Source organism: Antechinus flavipes, chromosome 2, assembly GCF_016432865.1.
Source record: "Antechinus flavipes isolate AdamAnt ecotype Samford, QLD, Australia chromosome 2, AdamAnt_v2, whole genome shotgun sequence".
NCBI lineage: Eukaryota > Metazoa > Chordata > Mammalia > Dasyuromorphia > Dasyuridae > Antechinus > Antechinus flavipes.
The window spans coordinates 400,505,362-400,525,397 of NC_067399.1; the positions used below are offsets into that span (position 1 = coordinate 400,505,362).

The 20,036-nt window shown below is 35.1% G+C and overlaps 1 protein-coding gene across 5 annotated transcripts in view; it reads right to left on the bottom strand.

Annotated features, from left to right (window-relative positions):
- Positions 1 to 20,036, bottom strand: part of TNIP1 (TNFAIP3 interacting protein 1) — a 59,734-nt gene that overhangs the window by 15,339 nt on the left and 24,359 nt on the right. For all 5 annotated transcript variants that reach the window (XM_051978732.1, XM_051978734.1, XM_051978733.1 and 2 more), the window contains 5 exons: positions 17,379 to 17,467; positions 9,824 to 9,904; positions 7,440 to 7,631; positions 5,392 to 5,486; positions 2,160 to 2,283 (listed from right to left, as the gene is read on the bottom strand). In XM_051978732.1, coding sequence (XP_051834692.1) covers positions 2,160 to 2,283; positions 5,392 to 5,486; positions 7,440 to 7,631; positions 9,824 to 9,904; positions 17,379 to 17,467 — 581 coding nt within the window. The remainder of the gene's footprint in view (positions 1 to 2,159; positions 2,284 to 5,391; positions 5,487 to 7,439; positions 7,632 to 9,823; positions 9,905 to 17,378; positions 17,468 to 20,036) is intronic.

Here is a 20,036-nt window from a genome sequence, read left to right on the forward strand (position 1 = left end):
CCCCTTCCTTCAGAAGAGGCTAAGAACAATGCATTCCTTTCATGTTCTTTTATTCTTAGGCCTATAGTCCATCAAGAGACAAGGAGAGAACATATGTTCACTGATGAAAACTGGCTAATAACCAGATATTAAATGAACTTCAACTTAACTACCACTTATTAGGTATCTCTTTGCAAGTTACTAGACTAAAAACTGTGGCCACAAAACAAAAGGGACTATCCCTATTCCCAGGGCCTAGAGCTCAAGATCTTCTGGCACCAAAGTCAATATTCTTATTAGATTATTCTGACTTCTTGTTGAATGACAGGGCGAGGGAAGTAGGGAAAAGAAAAGAAAATAGTACTGGAATCTGACCAGTAATATTTCTAGTTCCATATAACATTAATAGGAATAGTTTCAGAGCAGACTGACCAGGATGATATGGGGTCTCAGAACCATGTCATATAAGGATTTACTGAAGAAACTAGATATGATTTTCCTAAAGATGAAAAATCATTAGGAGTATGATTGCTGTCTTTCAATGTTTTCAGAAGTTATATGGCTCTAGAAGACAATCCTTGCACAAATGGGAGAAGTTACAAGATTTCAGCTCCACAAAGATTTTCTATCCCAAAAGAGAATATATTGCCAAACAAGAATATAAGCTCCAATTTGGAACTATGCTCAAAGGGCTATAAAATTGGGCATACCCTTTGATCCAGCAGTGTCTTTATTGGGTCTGTATTCCAATGAGATCATTAAAAAAAAGGCAAAAGGACCCATATGTGCAAAAATGTTTATAGCAATTCTTTTTGAAGCGGCAAGTACCTGGAAATTGAGAGGATGCCTATCAGTTGGAGAATGGCTAAATAAGCTAATGGTATATGAATATAATGGAATATTACTATTCTATAAGAAATGATGAGCAGGCTAATTTCAGAAAAGCCTAGAAAGATTTACATGAACTGATGAAGTGAGCAGAACCAAGAGTACATTGTACACTGTAACAAGAAGTTTGTGATGATCAATTGTGATGGAATTATTTCTTTTCAACAATGCAGTGATTCAAGGCAATTCCCGCATACTTAAAAAGAAAAGTGTCATCCACATCCAGAGAACAGTGAAGACTGAATGTGAATCAAAGCATAGTATTTTAACCTTCTGTTGTTGCTGTTTTTTTTTCTTCCTCCTGTTTTCCCCCTTTTGATCTGATTTTTCTTGTGCAGCATGACAAATATAGAAAAGTGTTTAGAAGAATTAAAATGTGTAACCTATATGGGAAACTTAACCCAGAACCTCTGCTGCTCCTGCTATCTGTTTAACCTATATCTGATTGCTTACTATCTAAGGAAGAGAGAAAGAGGAAGGGAGAGAGAAAAATTTGAAACATCAGGTTTTACAAAGGTGAATGCTGAAAACTATCTCTGCATGTATTTGGAAAAATAAAAAGCTATTTTTAAAAAGAGTGTAAGTGGAGGAAAACAAATACTGTAGGGGGGACTTCTGAATCAAGGGGGAAGCTGTTATTAGATAACCTCTGAGATCCTGTCAACTTGAAGACTCTATTCTGCACATCACAACTGAGTCAGCCAACTAAAAACTATACAATTTCTAAAATTCCTAAAGTGCTGATAATCTCTCCTTTTTAGCTCTAAAGACATATAGCAATAATTCAAATTTATAAAGTGCTTTACATTTTATAAAGCATTTTCCTTGAAATTATGAGGGCAATAGTAAAAATATTAAACTAAAAAACATTGAGATAAAGAAATTCAAATACTTAGAGAAGATCAAGAAAACTTTGTCTAGATCACACAGTATATAAGTAGGGGAGGATGGATTCCCAGGTCTTTATGACTTCCAAACTAATGGTCTTTACAATTCATTACAAAGCCTCTTCATAGAGAAGTAAATGTTCCCATAACTAAGATACCAATTTCCCTTAAAGTTAGTGTCCACCCAAACTACCTGTGTATTCAAACTAGACAGTAGATAAGGGGAAAGAACTATTTTTCTAGCCACAGTTCCAGAGAGAAAACACACCCCTTGTCACCCCTTTAACCCCCACCCAACCTTTCAAATGATGATTACATATAAGGCTACCCAAGAGATTAAGGGAATAAGTGAGAAATATGGTGGGATCCCATTTAATCTGGCCAGATTCCTCTGACCTTCCATACCTGCTGCTGCCTAGCCAACGATTTCCGACCTGAGACCTCCGTTTTTAGTCCACCTGGCAGCCCAGTGGCTCCCTCTTTGCCACTACTGCTCATAACCAACTTCTTTAGCTCCTGGTTCTCTTCCCTGGACCACAGGCAAATAAAGAAACAAATTTTGTGAGGAAACCTTGCCATGACTCATTGTGGAAGGCTATATGTAGTGATACTAACCTCTGCATTTAAAATTTGTAACCTATATGAGAAATAACGCAGCACCTCTGCTGCTCCTACTTGTCAAGTCAAATAAATTGCATACTTCTCCATGAATCTTTTGTCCCCAAAAAAGGCAATGCTATTAACTACTTAAGTGACTTTGGAAAGTCTCCTTTTCCTTATCACAATAATATTCATGTAATTTATATTACTTTACTTATTTATATTTAATTTACATAATGTTGACATACTTTAACTTGATCCTCACAACATCCCTATAAGGTAGTTGCTAGAGGTATATATAATATCTCATTTATGGAAAAAGAAGGTTTAAAGAGATTTCCCAAAAAAACAGCTAGTAAATGGCAGATTCAATTTAAGCATTGAATTTCAGGACTTCTGCCTTCAAATCCAAAATTCTTATTACCACTATTTCTCTCTAAGGAAACATGCGGTATTCCAGACTCCAAATTCTCCCAACTTAGAATGGATGATAAGGGGAAAGGGCTTTATTCTAAAACTGCAATTACAAAGAGTAAACTTCAGGGGATAGCAGCATCTAAGACTAATAACAATACTAACAACGAGGATTTATAGACAGCTTTATTAAGATTTACAAAGCACTTCTATATATATCAAATCTTTTTCGTTTGCTTATCTGTAAAGTGTGTGGAGTTTGAACTAAATGTACTTTAAAGTTCTTTCAATTCTAAATTCTATAACACTAATCATTTTCCAAGAATACAGAACTCAAATTCAAACCAATATCTCGCAATTCCTATACCATTCCATAAGATCTATATATTTCACTTTTCTAGTCCACAATCCATTTCATTATATATTGCAAAAGTCACACCTGTCCTTCTGCAAAAAACAGCACTGTAGTCAGGACAAATGACCACTAGCAAAACCATATTGTATCTAACTCCCTATTCTGGCTTCTTAACATAGATTCTAACTAGAAGCAGAAAATGTGAGAGCAAATGGATTAGCAGTACATGCCTGTAATCCCTTATACTAGGGAAGCTACAGTTGGTGAAATATTTGAGATCAGGAGATCTGAGCTACCCTAGGAATAAAGTCTATCAGGTGTCCCCACTACATTCAGGATCAATATGGGAGCCCCTGGGGGTAGAAGACCATAAGGTTGCCTAAAGAGAAATAAACTGTTCCTAATTAGACATGGGGATTGTCAAAGCTTCTGTATCAATCAGCAATGGAATCATAGGTCTCAAGATAGGGAGACTGAAACTCGGAAGAAAGAAAGGAAAGAAGGAGGAAAGGAGGAAAAGAAAGGAGGAGAGGGTGAAAGGAGGAGAAAAGGAAAAAAGAGAGAAGGAAGAAGAAAAGGAGGGAAGAAAGGGAAAGAGAGAAAGCAGATTACAATCATAATAAGACTTTTTATTTTATGGATTTGGAGACACAGTAGATATTCAATAAAATATTCCTTAGTTGAATGATTTGGGATTTTTTAGCATCTAATAATTCTCAAATCTTCACTTAACCTTAACCTGCCACACATTATACAATAGTGCCTGAATATAATACTGTTGGCTCTTCCTGCCAGTATCATTAGGCAGGAACCACTATATTTTAAAATGTTATTTGCATTGTAAGTCAATTTCTCATTTCACCAAAAGTCTTTGGCACCACAATGGTATGTATACTTGGGGAAGTACTGCTCTTAACCCAGCTTCCTACTTCTGCAATACTATTTTTTTTCACTGAAGTCCTTTGACAGTAGATGAAAGGGTCTCTAAGTACTTAAAACCTATTCCAGGAAGATAGAATTTGTGGCAGGTTCTAACAAGGTGGAAAGCTCAAATATGAATTCATTGAGAAACTATGTGTTTGACAAAAAAGACCAGTTCATTTACTAGAAGAATGGCCATCAAAAGATGATTTTTTGGCCATAGCAACACATAAAAACAATAAATCATACACAGGTTATGAGATGATTCAGCAGAAAGACTATTTGTATTGATGAAATGGCAAAGTATTTTGAAATATTGAAATGGGGCATTTTTATTATTAGTGACATATGAATTATCATAAAATATGGAAAAATAAAATTTTTAAAGGCCAAAACTTCAAAATTATTTAGTCTCTTTTATTAAGTTCATGGCCAATGGATCCCTCTAAAGTCTCTATACAAGTCCCTTGTCCTACAACACAATAAATCCATTATCAGGCATTTTCCTAGGATGGAGCCCCTAGACTTAAGAAACCCTTGCCTAGAGGAACAAAGGGGAAAAAAAAGGGAAAACTCAGTAGCTGTACAAAGGTCAAGAGCAGGAGACATGTGGTCTCCTAGATCTATGAAGTCAAACTCAAACAGAAAGGGATCCTTGTGGCCACATACTGATATTTTCTATGTGACACTATGTTTTTATTTATTTCGTTAAACATTTGCCAATTCTCATTTTAATCTGGTTCTGGCCAGCAATCCAAAGTTCTGACAGCCAGTGTGGCCCAAGCTACGAGTTGGACACCTCTAATCTAGATAACCACTAAAGGCACTTCTAACTTGAACAGTCCAGGATTGTTTCTTCTTTGCACGGAAGTTGCCCAAGTAAAGCTGGAAAACAGGGAGCAGCAGGGGGCAGCAGAGCTCTGAAAATACAATATCCCCAGTGTCAGGGGAGTCAGTTCTAGGCAGAACTGATCAAAGACAACCATAGTATTTAGTGTTCTTACCTCCAAAGGGAAGCCAAAAGACTTTCAACTGGATTACCAAGAAGCTTCACATGTATTTTTCAGAATGTTTCTGATTATTATCAAACCTTAATCTGAGGAACTCTGGATATTTTAAAGATGGCTTTGCCATCTTTAATTTCAGAACATATTTCGCCCAACCTGCAGAAAGGGAAACTCAAAGATCCAAATTGGGAGAGCCAGAAGGAAGAGTCTGAAGGGTTCAGACATGAAAAGCCTCTATTACCTTCTGTGAATATGAAGCCTATAATAATTTTAGATATCTAAGAACCTCTGTCCCAAATTGAACCCTTTCCTCCTCTTCCCCCAAGACCTGGATTCTTACCGAAGCTTCTCTGTGGCTTGGTCTCTCTGCTCTAGGTCCTTTTCCAATTTGGCTTTTAGGGCCTCATTCTCATTCCGGAGTTGCTCACACAGTGTCTATGAGGTAGAGACAGGCAACAACACTGTTAACAGATGAGTAAAGAAGTGAGAGAAGGAAGCCAGAGAGGCAAAAGAGGTTGTAACTCCATCAGCCCCTGACTCACTCTTAAATAGATCCATCCCAATAATACCCCATACTTAAGAACCCTCTAGTTCTTGAAAAAAATCAAAGAATCACAAAAATGCAAGTTATCTCTATGGATTGTAAACTCTCTGAAGATAGGAACTGCTTCATTTTGTCTTTGCTTATTCAGCAGCCAGCCACTTAATAAATGTTGGTCCAAATGAATGGATGATTCAAAACAGACCACCTAATCCAACTTCTATCTTCTAAAATGTACTCAAAAAATAGAAGACAAAAATAAAATTCTTTCAGAAGGGCTCATTACTTCCTAAACTAGATCATTCATTTTTTAAATAGCTCTAAGTGTTTCCTTCTAATCAGGTGAAATCCAACCTGAAAGCCAAAAGTACAATCCCTCTTCTACATGAAAGTCCTTCAAATCTTGTAGCCAGATGTTGCTTCCCTGCCCCCATGCAAGTCTTTTTCTTCCTTTCAAGTAGAGATTTTAACACTCTCCACAAAGTATTGAATGATGAACAGAAGGGAGCAAAGGCTGAAGAGTGCTCCTCTTGATCTTCAGATCTTGAAGATTGTCCTCTATTCCAGAAATCAGAAAGAAGCTAGTGCCAGATACTGAGGTTCCCCAATCTCTCTAGTACAGGTTTGTGATGTGAGAGGCCCATGTGTGTTGTGTTAAGTACAATCTGACTTGGAATTAGTTCTGGATCCCTATCTTGGCTCTGACATTTACAAAGGCAAGACCCTTCACTCCTTAGAGTTTCAATTATCTTACCATGTAAAATATAATGAACTCATCAGTAGTCACAATGAAAAGCCAAGAGTCAAGATTCATCTCTAATACCCATGAAATCACAGATCCAAACAAAAAAGAGTAAAAAGTATTATTTTGCCATGATTTGATATTTAAAGATTATAAAATTTTAAAGTAACTTAAATATTACATCAAATCACTCAGCATTTTAAATATTACCTCAAATTTTTATATTACTTTAAATTCTAGAATCTAGGAATTTACAAGTGGCATTTTTCTCTTCTGCTGAGTGGGACTGCTGACTTCTTTACCTAATTGAGAACATCACAGGTATAAGATGCTATTGGGGAGTGGTCAATGAGACAAGACAAGTCTACAAATCATTAAGCTGTCAAAACCACTAAGTTTGCATGGATCTCACATTTCCTAACTTCCTTCCTTCTTTCCCTTCCTCTACTTCTGTTCCTTGTGTCTGGGAAAAACTCAAATTTCTGTCTGAAAGCATACATTCAGATTCCTAGCAAAACCACTTAGAAAAATTAAGAATGAACTATATTATATCTGATGGCAATTCTTTCTCATACAAGCTCACAATCCATCTTCTTTTAGACTCTCCACTGCCCAATTTCACTAAAAATAAGTAAGATTTTTTAACTCTGAAGAGATCTCCCAGATCATCTTGCCTAAAATCTCTCATTTCAAAGAGAAGGAAACTAAGATTCATAAAAGTTAAACTACTCAGTCAATGTAACACAGAAGCAGCAAACAACAGAGCTGGAATTTTTTTTTTTTTAGCTCAATTTTGAACTCAGGTTCTCAAACTAATCTTCCCAATAAACTTTCAAACTTCCAAATAAATTTTCAAACAAGGTCAATACATGCAACAAAAACAAAGCTTATTTTTTTGTATAAATGAGTGTATGTAAAATATACTGTATTATACTGGTCTGAATACAGATTATATCCCAAAAATGATACCACTTTGACAAAGGGGGAAAAATCTCTCTACACTTTAAAACAACGTTAACTATAGGCTCTTTAGCTCCTTTTAGGTCCATTGCCAAATTCCCTGTGTACCCACACTTACCACCCCAGCAGCTAAGCTGCTCCTCACCTGAAGAATAGAAGTTCTCTGCTCATTCTTGTGCACCTTAGAGGCTAGTCGGTTGAATTCTAAGGCCATGCGGCCTAGGTGGGAAAAGACCTGGGTATGATCAGGTTCCTCTGCACAGACACTTAGGGTGCTCTCTAACCTCTGCAAATGTAGCATCAGGTTGCTAGCCTCTTTGGGCAAGGGGGCCAGATCCTAAAAAGAGAAGAAAGGCAGTTGGTTATTTTGATGGGAAAGAGGATACTAAATGAGACCCCAAACAATAGGTAATATGGCATGTCCAGTATCTCCTCTCTAAACAGACTATGCCATATGCCCTCTTCACTTTCCCTACAATCACAATGGAACAGCCTTCCTAGCAATGACAGATCACTCCAGGAAGCCAGCTTTTCCTTTCTTCCTTGTCTCAGTTTCCCACTTTGGCCCCTGTTCAAAATTGGGGAAATTCCATGGTTGCATTAATTTCCTGTGAGCTACTGAGTCATGGGGCAGGAGGTAATAAGAAGGATATCTGCCTTAGCAGCAACCAAGGTAGCTAGCTACCTTTATTCTTTCCTTCCTGGACCATGAAATTTGAAACCTAGAACTGGAAGAGATTTCTGAAGCCATCTAATCCAGTTTACTCACTCTTCAAACAAGGAAACTGAGACCCAAGGAGTTTTGAATGACAAGACCACACAATTAGTCAGCACCAGAGAAGGTTTCTTCCCCTGCTCCTCCACTGCTTCCAGTTGCTTCCTGGGCTACCAGTAAGAATGGTGAAGGTCCAAGAGGATAACGACACAGATATGCACAAAGAGCCTAATGAGCAGAGCACATATTGCGATAATTTTATCTTACATTTGTCACCTTTTCTCCTGAATTTAAAGCACTTTTCAGTGCTCTTATGCCAAAAGAAAGCAAAGAATAAGTATTATTTAAAGTGGAAAAAATTGTTTTGCCTTCTTTCTTTTTGTAGTCCAGGAGTTAACTCTCCTTTTCTAAACCCCAGAGGATTTTCTTACAGTTGTTCCATAACACTTAACATACTTTGTTTTGCATTATAATTATTTGCGACCATCTTATCTTACCAAAAGAATTCCTTGAGGGTCAGAACTAGATCTTATAAATATTTGTTTCTTTTCCAACATCTTGAACATAGCAGGATTCAATAAATGTTTAATGAGTAAAGGAAAACTATCACCCCCCCTTTACCCACATACCAGGCTGAAGAACCCATGAGGTTCCCTAAGGCTGATTATGTGAAGTCCAAAACACCTCTTCCAGGCTTTCCTTACACAATCTGATCCTACCCTAAGCTCAGTTCCTACATAGGCCAATTAGGCCCATCTCCATACATAGAGCATACATACATATCATAGATACATATTCTATGTATTTCCTCATTCTTATCCCCCACAACCTCTTCTTTAAATTCTAATTCTAAATGCTTCAAAGCATTCCTCAAAATATCCATTCCTCAAAGAAATCTTTCCTGTGGACTCCAGTCAACAGTGAACCACAGAATTTAGCATTTAATCCTATCAGGCCTGTATGCTAATGTAACATCTCCAAGTAAAACTTTTTTACACATTGATTTTTTCCAGCATTGTACTGTAAATTTACTAAGCTAAGAAATCATCATCTAGATCACCCACAGTGGCTAGCATATGGCTCAGCAGAAAGCCATGTGCTTAATAAAGACTTGATAAATAATTACGTAAACTTGGTAAAGACTGCCAGCAGCCTCTCAGAGCACACAATAGTCAATCCCCCCTGCTTTAAACTCAGTGACTTCAAGCCACCAGGAGCTTAACTATAATGATAGCCTAAAGCCAGTAGATGCATGATGGTGAACTAAGAGGGAGACAAAGCAACAGAGTTTAAATGAATGCCTGCCTACCCATTTGCAGCCTGACCTGCAGGCAAATTGCTGCCTACTTGGGAGGGCCAGGATGTAAGCATAAAAGGGTTAATCATAGGCTTTCATCATCCAGGACTTTCTGTGTCTTTTTTGCTAAAGCTGGGTGCAAAGCCTTGGTGTCCCAAAGGGCTGACTCACGTGGCTTTTGGAGCCACCCTGGTACCTTAGCAGCCCCACTGGCAAGATGCCATGGCTTGCAAAATCACAATGCCCATAAAGCTAAAATAGGGAAGTCAATACACTTTTTGCATATATGCCCATAGAATGAGAAGGTCCTGTCCCTCCATCCTCATCTCTTCCCAAAGAGATAATTCTGATTCTCTCTAGGGTCCCTGACAGAGTATAATGTTTTTTACTTTTCTCATGGGCCAGTGACTGAAATGGAAAAGGGGAATTAGCAGGGAAGGGAGAAAGCAACTGACCAGTCTCCCCACCCCATAGACCTTCTGGTCACCCTGGGGTTTTACCTCTTTAAGCAACTTACCAACAGGCAACTGTTACCACTGCCATCTGAAGGTGATTTCCGTTCCTCTGGGGAGACAACTTCAAACTCAGATGAGGTACCCTGGACAAAGAAAGAGGTTAAGGTTATGCTCAGGAAAGACCAAAAAATGAAAATCTCAAATAAGGAGAAAAAAAGTTCCAAGGGAAAAACTCTTTACTTGGGAGTCCATGAATACTCCAAGAAGTCTTATGGAAAGATTTCAGAGCAGGAATATTAACTTGGGCCAGAAAAAAATTACATTATCTTCATCAACCTCCAGCTGATATTTAACATATTTTTCAGTTATTTAAAAACACTATTCTGAGAATAGGCCATAAGCTCAACCAGATTGCTAATCAGATACAGGATACAAAAAAGCATAAGGACTCTAGATCTAAGGCCTCTGTAAGAAGGCAGTCCAAGTTCAGTACACACTATATGACTTGGAAAGTTCACAAAGACAACAGATATATTTCAAATAGTTTGCAAAACATTTTTAAAAAATATATAATTAATGAACTTCACAAAAGCTTAACGCTTTCTATGGATACAATTAACTGCATTTTTTTTTTTATTTAATGCTGTGTTTTCCCACAAATAAATTTTTTATTCACAATAGCTTTTTATTTTCAAAACACAAAGACAGTTTTCAATATTTAAATCAAATCCCTGTGTTCCAAATTTTTCTCCCTCTCTTTCCCCCACTCCCCTCCCCTAGACAGCAAGTAATCCAATATATGTTAAACGTGCAATTCTTCTATATGTATCTCTACATTTATAATGCTGCACATGAAAAATCAGATCAAAAAGCAAGCAAACAATAACAAAGGTAAAAATACTATGTTGTGAGCCACATTAAGTCCCATAGTCCTCTTTCTGGATGCCCACGGGTCTTTCCATCACAAGACTATTTGGAATTGACCTGAATCACCTCATTAAAACTTTTTAATTTAAAAAACCCTGCCTTCTCTACTCCCATCTTATCCTCTCACCCTAAACATAGCTTTCCCTATCTCTACGCCCTCCACTTCTCATTAAAAAAGAAAAACACTACAAACACATATAGTTAAACAATACAAATTCCTGCACTGGTCATGTCCAAAAAAAAATTGTCTCAATTTGCACTCTCAGTTGATGTCTTCTCTATTAGAAGGTGAGCAGCATGGTTCATCATGAGTACTGGGAATTGGTTAGTGTGTCAATCCATTTTCCTGTCTTTCAAAGTTGTTTGTTTTAACAATAATATTATCATAAAAAATTGTCCTCCTGGTTCTGCTCACTTCACTCTGCATCAGTTCATACAAATCTTCCCAGGTTATCTTCTTTATCATTTCTTACAGCACAATATAGTCTATCATATTTATGGAACAACTTATTCCCCAAATGATAAAGGCACCTCCTCAGTTTCCAATTCTTTGCCACTACAAAAGAACTATTATAAATATTTTTGTATATATGGATGTTTTTCTCTTTCTTTGATACTGCTGAGTCAAAAGGTATACAAAGTTTAATAGCTATTTATGTAGCATTTCAAATTATTTTTTCCAGAATAACTAGACCATTTTACAGCTCAGCCAATTGTACATCAAGCTGCACTGTACTTTTTTTGGTCAACTTTGTCAATCTATGACATATGAGATAGAACTTCAAAGTTGTTTTTAATTTGCATTTTTCCAATATTAGTGAATTAGAGCATTTTTTAAAATATGACTATTCAGAGTGTGGACTTCTTCCTATGAAAACTGCCTGTTCATATCCCTTGACTATCAAATGGAAAATGGCTCATATCCTTATTCATTTGAATCATTTCCTTATATACTTTAGAAATGAGACGTTTATCAAAGAAACTTGCTGCAAAGTTTTACTCCTATTTACTTCTGGTTCTAATTTCAGCTGCATTGGTTTCACTTATGCAAAAAAATTTAATTTTACATAATCAAAATTATTCATTTTATTTACCATCATTCTTTCCAGCTCTTCTTTGGTAGTGAATTTTTATTATATCCAAATTTCTGAAGACCTTCTCATTTGTTCATGTTATCCTCCCTTTGTGTCTAAATTATGGAGCTTATCTTGCTCTATAGTGTGAGATAGTGTTCCATAACTAGTTTCTGTCATCCCACTTTCTAGTTATTTCAACAGTTTCTGTCAAATATTAAGTTCTCCTTCCCATAAGTAAAATCTTTAGGCTTATCAAATACTAAAATGCTATGTTCATTTACTTCTATATATTATGTACTTCATCTCTGACCAACTCCTCTATTTCTTAACTAGTACCAAATTGTTATTTCTTTGGAGTAATTTACAATCTAGTACTTTCCCCTCACTCATAATAAATTAAAATAGACTATGTCTATATATCCTGTTTCACATAGAACTCCTTAATGAATGTTATTACTACTCATTTACTGATTAGGTGCATAACCTCAGGTGAACCTCTAAATCCTTCTCTGCAAAATAAGAGGGCTGAACAAAAAGTCTATCCAATATTTATATTCTGAGTAGTAGGCATTATTCCTCAGAAATTTTTCCTCTATGTAGAAACTGAGAGGAATATTATTTTTACATGGTGACTTTTTTACATTAAACTTTTCTAAAAATGTATGACAATATGTTTTGGTTTTTATCATTTTCCTGTATTTTAGAGTTAACAGTCTGTTTCAATGACAGATCAGAAAGGAGTCACTGAAATTGTAGACAGTTTCTCTCTTGGTGTTGGTTTTAACCTTTGCTTTAATTAGCTAATAATCTGATAATATGTGCACATAGATATCTAATTTGGAAGGGATTAATATGATTATTAGGCATGGGGCTCAAGGAGGTAAAGAACAAAAAGCATCTACATGTATATTTTTAGTAGTAACTTTTGTTTTATCAAAAAACTGAAAACAAAATAGATGTTCATCAATTAGGAAATAGCTAAACAAAATGTGGTATATGAATATAATGGAATTTTATTGCAGGGTAAGAAATGAAAATGATAGATTAGGGGAATGCATAAAGATCTGTATGAACTAATACACAATTAAATGAACAGAATTAGAAGAACAAACTTATGATTAATAAGAGCATCAAAAAATCAATGATGAAACATACCTCCCATCTCTTGGCAGAAAGATGATGGTGTAGAGAGAAAATGAGGCACACATTCTCATACATGGCCAATGTATTCATTTTTTTCCCTAGACTTTACATATTTGCTTTGAGCATTTCTATTTGGAAGAGGAAGAATAGTTTAGGAAGTAGTGATAGATATAAAAAAACAGTATCAAGAAATATTTTTTTTCATGAACAGAAGAAAACAAAAAGAGCAAAAGATGACCAGAAATGCTTTGTTAAACTTAATCTATATGTATATGTATATATGTAAAAAAAATTTGTATCTATATGTACATATAAACACATACATATATATGTGGTATGTAGGCCTATATATCTTTTATTAAACTCTACAATGAAGTTCATTTTCTTATATAACTTTCTTTTCTGCTCTTCTTTGTATCTTGAAATGTTGGTGTTTGTTGATGCTTATTAAGTACACAAAAGAAAATTTTAAAACAAAAATAAAATTATTTTCATGGTAGTAATAAGTCATTTTCTGTCAAGATAAGAGAGATAGATTTAGAGACAGAATTACCTACTGATAAAGATTTTTTTTTCTGATAGTTCAGGACTCGCTAATTCAAATGTCTTACAACTTTCTTTGAAAGAAAGTCTTCATAAAATACAAGTTACATGTAGTGGAAAATGTGACCACAGAATTACATGAGATGAGCTTATATATGAATTTGCCCCTCAACCTGAGTCTCAATTTCCTCATGTGTAAAGGAAAGAGGTCGGACTACCTGACTTCCCAAAATATGGGACTATCTGACCTCCCAAATAGAAAAGAAATTCTCTGTAGGTTACACTGGGGAAGCTTTCCAAGTGCTCAACCACAGATGATTTTGTAATAATGACTGCATCAAATCCCAAAATACTACAGGTCAATGACAATCATGGCTAATCCAATAAGATTAACAATTAGCAATCAATACAGGAAAATTATGAAAAATAGAAACTTTCCAGAGTACTATATACATTTCAATGAATATGTTGGTCAGTTAGTGCAAAAACCTTAGCCAGCCGCTGTAAATGGACAATAGGCTTGGTTCAGAATTTTAAAAAGAGGAAAGTGGACTGGATTACCAATGGAAAACCACAGCTCCTTCTTGACATAAAAGTTTATCTTTAACAGCAAACACTACTGGTGTATACCATATAATAGCATGATATGATAATAAAAGATTCAGAAAAGTGGTATCAACCTCAAATAGGTATGGATCAGGCCATATATTGACTTGGAAAAGCACAAATTAAAATAAACTGTGTTAAATTGTGTTAAAGATTTTGTTTAAAATTTCCCACATGTATTTTACTCAGGTTCCCTTTGATTTTAACATCTCTGATGTATTTTACCAAAGAGACAATCCCACAAAGAGGACATAAGTAAGCTCTAGAATATCATCAATAATAACATGCAAGCAAACGTGACCAAAAATGTGTATGAATGGAAAAGGAGATCCAGTTGACCACAAAACAGAGCAAACTATAATGTAATAGATGGAACTGCTCTAGTGCTGTACTAGTAAATATGAAATATGAAAAAAATACTAGAGGAAGGCTTTCAGTATAATGGGTAACTCCTTTATGAAGATTTGTGGAAAAATATGAAGGTACACAATGAAATTATAGATCCATTAGATTCCCAAGAAATGAAATTATTTGCCCAAGATCTCACAATAAATCCATGGCAAAATCAGAATTGATTATAGAAACAAGCAGGGTCTTCTGTCTTTGGATTGGTTACTCCTACAATCTGAATGGTAGCTAATGTAAACAGCTTGAATTTGGCTTTATTTATTTATAGTGCTCTGGAATCCTGGAGATTGCACATGGGCTTAGAAAACCACAAATTAAAATAATCTAAATTGTACTGTATATTTATTTACTTTTTTAAAGATTTCCCAATTACATTTTAATCTAATTCAGGCCAACTTAGAAGTTTTGCTGCAAAGTTTTGCCTCAAAGACCTAGACTAGACCTTAATTGCTTATCACTCTACCCTCATTCCAAAGTTCCCAAAGACCAATGTTTAAAATAACTTGAGACTTAAGACTCACATATGTCTGAGCTGGAGGAAACTTTAGAGAGCAAATCAATACCCTCATTTTACAGAAAAGGAAAAAGACACTTAGAAGTGATTTTTCTAAGATCACCAGGTCTTAGTTTGCAGAGCTGGGGTCACAACACTGGTCTCTAGATTTGCAATCTTGGGGCCTTTCCACTATTCCATGCAGCCAATTCTTGTTTCTAATGTGTCCAATTTTCATGTCCATAAGGCTTATAGCTTAAAGAACCCTGGAATGTTTATTTTGTTTATATTCCTCTTTTAAGAAATGTGACTATACTAGTGACCCTTTGCTGAATCCATTAATGCAGAGCCTTTTCTTCAACAGTAATAGACTCCAGGTCTCTCCTTTTACTCACATTATCAAGCAAAACATTTAGTTTATATTCCTAAAGGAAAAGGACAATTTCTTCACTTAACTAGGGTTGTCTTTTAGAAATGTTCAAATCATTCAACATCAACTCTCTCTCTCTCTTTTTCTGTCTGTGTGTGTGTGTTAAACTTCTACTTTAAATCAGGCACAGGGCTACATTCTGGTTATAAAGAGACAAAAACAAAATTGTCCCTCCCCTCTAGGAAATTACATTCTACTGGGTGGAAACAACAAGTATGCAGATAAGTAAATACAAAGTAATTTCAGGATGGAAGAGATGAATGAGTTAGGAAAAATCTACTGAAGGTGATGGCATCTGAGCTAAACTTTGAAAGAAACTGGAATTCTAAGAAGTAGAAATGAAGAGAGAGTGTTTTCCAGGAATAAACACAAAGATAAGAGATAACACGTTTGGCTGAACATAAATTGTACAAAAGGGAGTAATATGAAATAAGTTTAGAGAGACAGTGGTGGACCAGACTATAAAGAGCATATGAAACCATTTATTACTATGATCCCAATAACGAATATTGGTTGAATTTTTTGAGTCTGCCCTTCTAATAATGGGATAGTATCCTTTGCTCTAAGATTCATTTGAAAATGGGAATATACTGTCACAAAGGAAATATTTAAAACAATACTTTAGGTGGTAGCAAAGAACTAGAAACAAACCAGTTCCAACTGATTGGGGAGTGACTAAATGTGGTATTTTAATGTAATGGAATATTACAACACCAAAAAGAAATAGTGTATTCAGAAAAACATTAGGTGACCCATATGAGCTGAGAGTGAAATAGGCAAAACCATGAAAAAAAATATACAAAATGAAAGTATAAATGGAAAGAATTGTGACTGCACATATATAATCTATAACAAATCACTTATTTCAGAGGGAGGTAGAAAAAGAGAAAATCTGGAATTCAAAATTTTTAAAAAGTGAATTAAAAATTGTCTATATGTAATTATGAAAAAAGAAAATATTTTTAAAATAAAGAATGAAATTTGCACATGAAGGGTTTTCAGATGCATTTATTAAAAAGTATAGAGGTTCTTCAAGAATTAAACTATAGCTGACATCATTATTTTCTATGTCAAAGAATCAACTCTTATGTGGAACTAAAATCTATTATAAATAATACATTTGGGCTTATTCACATTAGAAGCTTCCAGATGTATTGTATTCTGAAGTATGAAAAACTGCTGCAGATCCTATATTTAGCAGGCATGCAAAAAATATAAACAGTATTTATAACAGAAGAGTGATACTTGTTTCATTAAAAATACTGCAGTAACTTGTACACATTTTTAAAACTACAAAATCTACAAGTATATTTAGAAAATAAAAGTATACATAATGTAACATCAAGTTTATATAAGCTGATGCATGAAAAATCAGAATTTTATGTTACATAAGTACTGATTTATTATAGCTGTATAATCTTAATATAATAACAGTCTTAATATAATCATGTATAACCTTATTTAATTGTGTCTAAAATGTTAATAAATTTCCAAAGAACAAAAAAAATAAAAAATGAATAGTTTTTAAAAATAAACCAAATCCTGTTTAATTAAAATGATCAAATTTGGCCCTGGATTAGACTTGGGAAAATATTTCTTTTCCCTTTTTGAAGAGGTAAAAGACTTTGGATATGGAATACTGCATAAGCTTTAAGACATGGCTGATGTGTTAGTTTTGCTAAACCGGTTTTTTCTTCTTTTTAAATCTTTGTTTCAAGGGATGGTTTTTTCCTCTGGAGAGGAGAGCAGGTATGCATTTAAAAATGAAAATGATATAAAATTTAAAATATCAATTTTTTTTAATTTAAAATTAATAAAAAGAGGAAAACCCATAAAAAATAAGTGGCTTGACCAAAGTTATACAATAAATGAATTAGTAGGTTTCCTGAGTCACAATCCAACTTTCTTTCCATTAGACCAGGTATTATCAGATTTTTTTTTAAACCTAGAAAATCTGTACAATATTGATAACAGATACTGACGGAACTTACACTGGATGGAGTCTTCTGCACTGTAGGTGCCTGCTCATGTCTGGAGCCAGTTGGATTGACTGGAGGCAACTCAAGGTTTGTATTACCTCCTAGAAAACAGAGAGAAAAGGAAGCCTAGTGAATAGACAGATTTCTGAATTTGTTTTTTTCTTCTACAATAAGAGGCTTAGTCGATTTTAGTAATTTGTTTAAGGAAAAGGATGGCTAGTGAAACCTCCTTAGGGTTTCTCAGATAAAACGGTTATCTTCTTTCCTTCTTGACTATGGGAACCAAGGATCTGTAAACGATAGCATAAAACACCATCTCCCCAGAAAACTAGGAAAAATTCTTAGAAGCCAGGCTACTGTTCTTGCCTAATTTCTTCAAAATGCAAACTATGTAGATTATTCCAGCAATTATCATTTTTAAAAAATCTCCACAAATGAGCAAGTCCCCTATAGTTCCTAAGCCTCGCACTGCCAAAAGCTAAAGAGAATTGCTCCAAACTGTTGTAAATTATTTCTCCAGGATCCAATCAATCATCATGGAAATTCAGGCAAACAGCCAGTGAGAGTTTCTAGATCAGAACTAACATAAGGAAAGAAGTCAAGACCAGATTAAATTAAGTGTAAAGATGAACTCTATGTCATAGAGCCTCAGCTCTGTCACTTTCTACTTGTGTGACCTTAATACTTACCTTCTCTAAGTTTCAGGGTCCTCATCTGTAAAAAGAAGATATTGAGCTATCTGGCCTCTGAGATCCTGTTTCAGCTCTAGAGCTATAACTCTGTGACTCTACTCAGGGTTATGGCAAGGATTCAATGTGATTTTTAGAGTTCTTTAAGAAGGGATGGTCAGCAATTTTAGAAAAATTTCTGAATTTTGACTTCCTTATATAATCTAAAAAAGATTGATCTCCTGGGGTTATGCTCACACTATTTTACAGTCACAATTATTTTGCATCTTAGCTTTCTCATTTGTGAATGGTGAATAACAACAGTCTTTCATAACAACAATCTTGAGCTTCTGGGAGGATTAATTCACTAAGAATATTTAGGTGAAATTTTATTATGGTTGCCACCGAAGAGGACTTGAACTGCAGTAAACAAGACAACCAAGGAAAATGCCAAAAGCTTTTGGCAATGATAGGCATAGAAAATGCAATGGATTTGCCCATCTGTGGAGATCCAATGCCCAACACTGGAACAGATCACTAACGAAAATGGCCAATTCTCATGAAAAGCAGTTATCCTGGAATATTTTAAACCAAAATTAGAATAGAGGCAGATAGACAAGTGGAATGGCCTCTACCTCTAGTAATTACTGTATAAATTACAAATGCTAAAGTGAACTGAAACTGAAGGGGTTCACTAAGGAAATTAACAGTATCAAAACAAAAATCAAAACATTTGCAAGGATTTGTTCTTGTTCTTGTTCAGCTATCTGAACAGCATGTCTAAGTCTGCATGACTGAAGTGATTTACCATTTTCTTGTCCAATTCATTTTTACAGATGAGGGAACTGAGACAAACAGGATTAAGTGACTTGCCCAGGGTCACAAAGCTAGTAAGATTCTGACTCCAGGCCTGGTATTCCATCCACCTGACTAACCTTAGCAAGGATGTTTTTAACTAATTAGAAAGCTGCACTTTAAGGAACTTGAGCATTTTTATACTAAAGTTGTTAGACAAATTGAATCTATTACATAAATCTGGTAAGTAATACGTGGATATTGCTTTAGGCAATTATAAGATACAAAGGGAAACTTTTTCAGCAGCCATTTTCATCTGCTATTGAGAGTAACACTTGTGTGAATTTTTCTGAAGCAAACATAGAAGTAACATAACCTCCTAGGCATCATGAAAGCAAAGTAGGGCTAAAAAAAGGGTTTCTTGACTCCTTTTTAGAGTAGGAGAAGAGGAGGAAGCAGGAAATGAAAGGAAGTAAAACTATAAATGTTTGTATTTTGCTATTTTCTATATAAAAATTATTATATAAAAATATTAGAAGTCTTCCTTAAAGATTATCCAATGCAGGATAAGTGAATTTATAATTTTGTGGTTTTTTTCTTCCACAAAAATGGTAAATATGAAGACTAGTCCATCTCCCTGTCAACACACACAAGTTCTATGATTTTGTCAATGAAGGATAAGGTGGTATGCAATTTCCTGAGTTTCAGGATAAATGATTTACCCATTGTCATATAGTACTAAGTGCCAGAGGCAGGATCTGAACCTGTGCCCTTCACTCTAAATCCAGCAATCTCTCTATTATGCCACATTGTGACTCATGCCTTTGAATAACTGTAAACACCTAAATAATTCTAGAAAGAGGATATGAAGCATGCTTAGATCATATAATACCAGAAACGGGATCTGAGAGCATAGATCATTAAATATCAGAATTAAAAGGGACCTGAGAAAACAAAATGTTAAAGCTCAAAGGAGACTTAAAGATTATCTAATCCAAAACTAATCCACTAACCCCAAGAAAGCTATGGTTTCTTTTTTTCTGCTAAACAATAGCAGAAAAGGTGATGAAACCATTCTCAAGCTATCCCAAAATGGAACAGGCTTCCTCAGAGAGTGGCAGATTCTGCATCACTCATCACTGGAGGCATTTAAGAAAAGGCTGGAAAACCATTTGTGAGAAACAATAAAGAAAGGCTTTTATTTCAT